Source organism: Suricata suricatta, chromosome 16, assembly GCF_006229205.1.
Source record: "Suricata suricatta isolate VVHF042 chromosome 16, meerkat_22Aug2017_6uvM2_HiC, whole genome shotgun sequence".
NCBI classification, from domain to species: domain Eukaryota; kingdom Metazoa; phylum Chordata; class Mammalia; order Carnivora; family Herpestidae; genus Suricata; species Suricata suricatta.
Genome location: NC_043715.1, coordinates 48,838,738 through 48,845,387, shown reverse-complemented (window position 1 = coordinate 48,845,387; position 6,650 = coordinate 48,838,738). Strand labels below are relative to the sequence as shown.

The window sequence follows — 6,650 nt, the reverse complement described above, 5'->3', positions numbered from 1 at the left end:
CCCGCCCCACCCAGCTGAACCCGAGGTTGGCAGGTGGGGGGGTTCTTCAGAGGTGGGACAGAGGGAGTTCCCAACCCTGGTCTCTCTGTCTCATCTATGGAATAACAATTGTCCAAATGCTGCACATTTTGTGGATGTTAGGATGTTCTACCAAGGATCTCCATGTCTGCGGAGGGACAAGCATAAAAGTTGTGCCCCCTCCCATCTTATACAGAAGAGGAAACTGAAACTCTCAAAAAAGACGGGCGCTTGGTGGCTCAGTCGGTTGGGCATCCGGCTTCGACTCAGGTCATGATCTCACAGTTCGTGGGTTTGAGCCCCGCACCGGGCTCTGTGCTGACAGCTCAGAGCCTGGAGCCTGCTTCAGATTCTGTGTCTCCCTCTCTCTCTGATCCTCCCCTGCTAGCGCTATCTCTCTCTGTCTCTCAAAAATAAATAAAAAACATTTTTAAAAAGTTTAAAAAATAAAAGAAGAAATGTTCTCAATGTTACAAGAAGAGGGAGAGAAAGAGGGGGAGAGAGGAGGAGACCAAGGGTCAGGGAGACGGGGAAGCCGAGTGCAGAGAGAGGAGGGGTTTTCTGAGTGAGTGGCTCTGGGTGGGGAAGATTCAAAGGGACTGGGGTGCGGCCCGGAGCAAGCCCTCTCCATCCTTTGTCCAAGGGATCCAGGAACTTCTGCCTGGGGGTCTGGGGTGGGGGCAGCCGCAGGGCTGGTGAGGACCCCACAGGGGGTACGGCTTACTAAGCAGGACTCAGCCCTGACCTTTCAAAGTCAATTATGTGGCGGATAGATCCTGCCCTTTTCACTTTTTCCCTTCCAACCTCTTTCCCTGGACCCCTGCAGGGACGTCTTTGAACTTGGTGGGGGAGGTGGGAGAATGCTGCCTCTCTTGCCTCACCGGATGGGCTGGCCAATGCCTGTTCCTTCAAGCCACGGCCATGTACTGAGTTTATTGAGTGTCTACTATATGATGGGCCTATCCTGGGTGCTGGGTCCACACCAGGTTCCTGCCCTCCTGGAATGTTCGTCTCAGACCCGCAGAGAGATAGGAACAAGATACTAGGTGGCATGAGGAGAGCGCCCCTGGTGGGCGACATTGTGGGGGGGGGGCTCTGGGCAGGGAGGGCCTCCCCATGGAAGTGAAGGAGGTGAGGGAGCTTAGTCATAAGAAGATCTGAGAAAGAGCAAAGGTTTTGAGGCTGCAAAGAAGGTCATGGACCTTGCGCCTGCTGAGATGGGGGAGGGGAGGTGGGGAGGAAAGTCAGGCAGGGCCTTGTCACCTGGGGCAAGCAGTTTGCACTGTACCCTAAATCCACTGGGAATACTTTATGTTGGGGGGGGCTGGAGATTCAAGCAAGGAAGTAACTGAGAGAAGTGATTTACATGTTACAAAGACCTTTGTGGCTGCATGGGGTGGGGTGGGGTGGGGGGGAGTTGAAGGAAACTGCAGTGGCAGCCTGCAAAGCAGAGAGGGGCTACTGCAGGGGTCTGAGCAAGAGGTGATAGTAGTGATCAGACAGTGGCAAGGGCTTCCGAAAGACATGCATGAATTGAGGGTTTATTATGGAGGAAGAGCCAAGAGGACTTTCCCATGGAAAGACACTTAGGAGTCTGGGAGGTTCCCAAGAACTCCATGTATGACTTTGGACTCATCCCTTCCCCTGTCCAGACCTCGGTTTCCTCATATGTCCAATTGACCCAACCAGTGGTTTCCTAAGTGTGTCCTGGGGACCCTTCAAAGGTGGTCCCCCTCAGCCCACCTCATTTCACTGAGAACACCTAGCAGCTTTTCACTGTCTTAGATGGGTTTCCAGTTAAGATCTTGTTTAAAAAGATTAATAATAATAATAATAATAATAATAATAATAATAATAATATAGTGATGATGATGTTTTCACAGCTTAGAAAACTAACTCCAGGGGCGCCTGGGTGGCTCAGTTGGTGGAGCACCCGACTTCAGCTCAGGTCATGATTTCCCCCTGTGTGGGTTCGAGCCCTGCATCCTGCTCTGTGCTGACATCTTAGAGCCTGGAGCCTGCTTTGGATTCTCTCTTTCTCTTTTTCTCTCTCTCTCAAAAAATGAGATAAAACGTTAAAAAAAAAATCTAAAAAACAACTCTGTGCAAAGCTCTGGATAGAATGGCTTCCAAAGATGCCGCTGACTGAGAACCTCACAGTCCTTTTCTCTGGCGCTGACAGTGGTCGGGGGAGAGGGGTGTGGTCCATGACTGTCCTTTGCCCTGTGTTTGCAAGTCTTCCCAAGGGGTAGAGACAGGCCCAAGGCTCTCCCTCAGGAAAGTTAGTGCAGGGGAGAGGCAAGGAGGGAAGCAGTCCCTGAGAGAGGTTTGTGGGTCCTGTTTCCAGGGCTTCCCCTTGCTGTCCTAATGTGATCACATCCAGCAGGTCCTTCTCTTGTCCCTTCCCCTCCCCTCCTGTCCAATGCAGCCATAGTTCCCAGCCCCCACTATCTATCCGAGGGCCCCTCTCTGTCCAGGTGGAGTTATTCTTGGGTGGAAACAGGATCACAGGCTGGAGAAAAATGGTGAGAGCTGAGATTGTCCCTCTTTCATCATCAGCACCTTGGACAGGTCTCTGAGCTGCTCTGTGCCTCAGTTTGTCAAATAGAAAGGATAACAGTACTTTCTTCATAGGGTTCTTGACAATGTCATGATTTTAAACCCATAAAAGCGCTTAGGACAGGGTCTGCTACGTGGTGAGACTCAATACATTATCTGTCATTATCTACGGTGATCATTGTCAAGAAAGGGTGCTCTGGGTTCCTAGCGGAAGACTGGTCCCAGCCCCCAGCATGGCCGTGCTGTCCATCCTTGAGAGGAGCCACCAGTCTTTCTGGACCTCACCTCCCTGTCTGTGAAATGACATTTCCCCAAGCATGGGGCCACACTTGTGCGTTTTACACAGTTTCTGGAAGGAAGTTCTTTAAAATATTTTTTTATTGTTTATTTATTTATTTTTGAGAGACAGAGATAGACAGTGCGAGCAGAGGAGGGTCAGAGAGAGAGATACAGAATCTGAAACAGGCTCCAGGCTCTGAGCTAGCTGTCAGCACAGAGCCCGACACAGGGCTTGAACCCACGAACCATGAGATCATGACCTAAGAGGAAGCCAGAGGCTTAACTGACTCGGTCACCCAGGTGTCCCTGGAAGGAAGTTCTAAAATCTAAATTGGGTCTTTATTTTAATATCTATTAGGGAAAATATATCTGGGTCCCCAAATCTGCATTTTAGACATCCATTGCTTAGGATGAGGGTCAACTAAGCATCGCCAGGTCGTCCATGCTCTTGCGACCCAGAGGTTACGGCAAGGGATGTGGGGAGAAGGGGTCGTCTGTGACTCCCCTCACTGCGGACTTCTCTCCCTGCAGGCGCTGTCAAGTCAGCTTTGACGTGTGAGCGGACCACCTCACCCCACTGCTCAGCTCCCACCAAGACCAAGACCAAGCCAGAGCCCCTCCTCTGCCCCCTTCAAATTCCTCACTCCATCCATAATCCTCTTTGCAGGAGCCCTTATTCCCCTCCTTTCTGTTTCTTAAAACCCCTTGCCACATTCCCCAGACTGAAGGCTCCTGCTTTTCCATATCTTCTCTTTACTGGTTACCTCGCTTACTTCCTTATTTCATACTGAGGTCCTGGAAATGTCAGCACCCTGACTGACCTTCCCTGGTGTTCTCAGCACTCCCTAATTGCGGCCTGTCCGAGCTCAACACTATCTTGCGTATTTCACCATTTCAGCACAGCCACACATAATTTTTCCACCGTCTCCAAATATCTCCCTCTCTCTAAAAAAAGTTTTTTAATGTGTATTTATTTTTGAGAGACAGAGACAGAGCACGGTCAGAGGAGAGGCGTGCATACACACACACACACACACACACACACACACACACACACAGAATCCGAAGCAGGCTCCAGGCTCCGAGCTGTCACCACCGAGTCCGATGTGGGGCTTGAACTCACGGATGGCGAGACCGTGACCTGAGCTGACGTCAGAAGCCTAACCGACTGAGCCACCCAGGCCCCGTACAAGTATCTCCCTCTTACCACTGCCCGTTAATGCCTCCATCTCCTCCATAAGCCAATTTCTGTGCTACCCCAGTACTCCCTCATTTACGCTCTGACCGGGTCTGCAGGCGCCTCCTGGAACAAGACGAAGTTTTTTCTTTGATCCCGCTGCCCCACCCCACCCCCTGCCTCCTTCCTATCACAGTTCTATCCTTCCTCCAACTTTTTCCTCTCCAGCTCTACCCGACCCCGCCCAGGCTGGCCGGCCGTTCTCGGTCACCCTCCTCGCTTCCCCGCGGACCGCGTCCCACCATGGCCCCCTGAGCCTCCAAGGAGGGGGCTCAGGGGGCCCGATGGCCGCCCGCCCCCCGTGGCCCCACAGCCCCCGCGGGCCAGGGGGAGGGCCTCGGAGGCCCCAGTGCCGAGGATGGGCAACCGCTCGTGGGAGGGCTGCCACGTGGACTCCCGCGTGGACCACCTCTTCCCGCCGTCCCTCTACATCTTCGTCATCGGGCTGGGGCTGCCCACCAACTGCCTGGCGCTGTGGGCGGCCTACCGGCAGGTGCGGCAGCGCAACGAGCTGGGCGTGTACCTGATGAACCTGAGCATCGCCGACCTGCTGTACATCTGCACGCTGCCGCTCTGGGTCGACTACTTCCTACACCATGACAACTGGATCCACGGCCCCGGCTCCTGCAAGCTCTTCGGGTTCATCTTCTACACCAACATCTACATCAGCATCGCCTTCCTGTGCTGCATCTCCGTGGACCGGTACCTGGCCGTGGCCCACCCGCTGCGCTTCGCCCGCCTGCGCCGCGTCAAGACGGCCGTGGCCGTGAGCTCCGTGGTCTGGGCCACGGAGCTGGGTGCCAACTCGGCGCCGCTCTTCCACGACGAGCTCTTCCGGGACCGCTACAACCACACCTTCTGCTTCGAGAAGTTCCCCATGGAGGGCTGGGTGGCCTGGATGAACCTTTACAGGGTGTTTGTGGGCTTTCTCTTCCCGTGGGCCCTCATGCTGCTGTCCTACCGCGGCATCCTGCGGGCCGTGCGGAGCAGCGTGTCCACCGAGCGCCAGGAGAAGGCCAAGATCAAGCGGCTGGCCCTCAGCCTCATCGCCATCGTGCTGGTCTGCTTCGCGCCCTACCACGTGCTCCTGCTGTCGCGCAGCGCCGTCTACCTGGGCCGCCCGTGGGACTGCGGCTTCGAGGAGCGTATCTTCTCCGCCTATCACAGCTCGCTGGCCTTCACCAGCCTCAACTGTGTGGCCGACCCCATCCTCTACTGCCTCGTCAACGAGGGGGCCCGCGGCGACGTGACCAAGGCCCTGCACAATCTAGTCCGCTTCCTGGCCAGCGACAAGCCGCAGGAGATGGCCAACGCCTCGCTCACCCTGGAGACCCCGCTCACTTCCAAGAGGAACAGCGTGGCCAAGGCCATGGCAGCTGGCTGGGCGGCAGCCCCACCCTCGCAGGCGGACCAGGTGCAGCTGAAGATGCTGCCGCCAGCGCAGTGAACCCTCCAGCTGGCGCAGAACCCCCCTCTGTCCCCCATTCCCACCCCTCAGGTCTTACCCCCCACTCCCTTCCCTCCTGGTCTGATGGATGCAAAGTGTATGTAAATAAGGCTGTGTTAATACTCATGAGAGTATAAGAAAATAGGAGAACGGTGAGGTTGGTGGGTCACTGGCCAATCATCATCCACCACGACCCCCTAACAATTCAGTTTATCTGTGCCTAGCACTGCGCTCGGTGGTACTAGGGACACGGTGGCGACCAAGGACAACGCTGGCCCTCCTTCACTTGCCCACACTCCAATGGGGGAAACAGACCTGTGCCCAGACAGTGATGACCCAGACTGGGCAGGGCTCAGAGAGGGAGCCCAAAGGGCATCTGACCCGCTCTGTGAGTCAGGGAGGGCTTCCTGGAGGAGGGGACAAAGTAAATGAAGTCAAATATATAGTCTCCAGAAGGTAAAGACAAAAAGAGAAAAAAAGATTATTTCCAACAAGGAGGTAAAATTTTGTGACGGAAGGAGACAGAAGAAGAAATTCACCGAGTGTAGAGTGAACTTTTTTGCCCCTGGGAAGCCCCTGGTCATAGAAGGGAGTGAGGGCACAAAGAACATGGTGAGTTTCTAGATAACCGGTGTTCTCCGAGTCAGGACTGAGGGGCAGGGGGACTGTCAGAGCCTAAGAGAAGGGCCATCGGGGCAGAGGGGCTGGAGGAGGGCGAGCAGGGCAAGCTTGGGAAGGGGCTCAGGACAAGAGACGGGTATTTATTCATCTGTTCAACAGAGATTTATTTATATCTACTCTCTGCCCAGCCCTGTGCTGGCTGGGGCTGGGGACACAAGGGTGACCAAGTCAGCCCAGGCCCCACCCTCATGGGGCTCATGGTAAATAAGTAAATAAAAATAAATACAATGTTTGGAACTGGTAAGTGTACTGGGGAAACCTAGAGCCGATTGAGGGGACAGAGAATGACATGAACTCTGATCTAGAAGGAGGTCAGGGGAGGGCTCACTGGGAAGTGACATTTGAGCAAAGACGTGCATGTGTGGGGATCAGCAGTGTGGCTGTGGGGGGGGGGCTGGGGGGTGTGGACCGCAGGGAAGAGGGAACAGA

At 54.6% G+C, this 6,650-nt stretch overlaps 1 protein-coding gene across 1 annotated transcript; it reads left to right on the top strand.

Annotated features, from left to right (window-relative positions):
* Positions 1-3,968: 3,968 nt before the first annotated feature.
* Positions 3,969-5,696, top strand: GPR4 (G protein-coupled receptor 4). Its single transcript, XM_029925230.1, has one exon. It carries the CDS (start codon positions 4,452-4,454, stop codon positions 5,538-5,540), a length of 1,089 nt encoding a protein of 362 aa, XP_029781090.1. The 5' UTR covers positions 3,969-4,451; the 3' UTR covers positions 5,541-5,696.
* Positions 5,697-6,650: the final 954 nt, after the last annotated feature.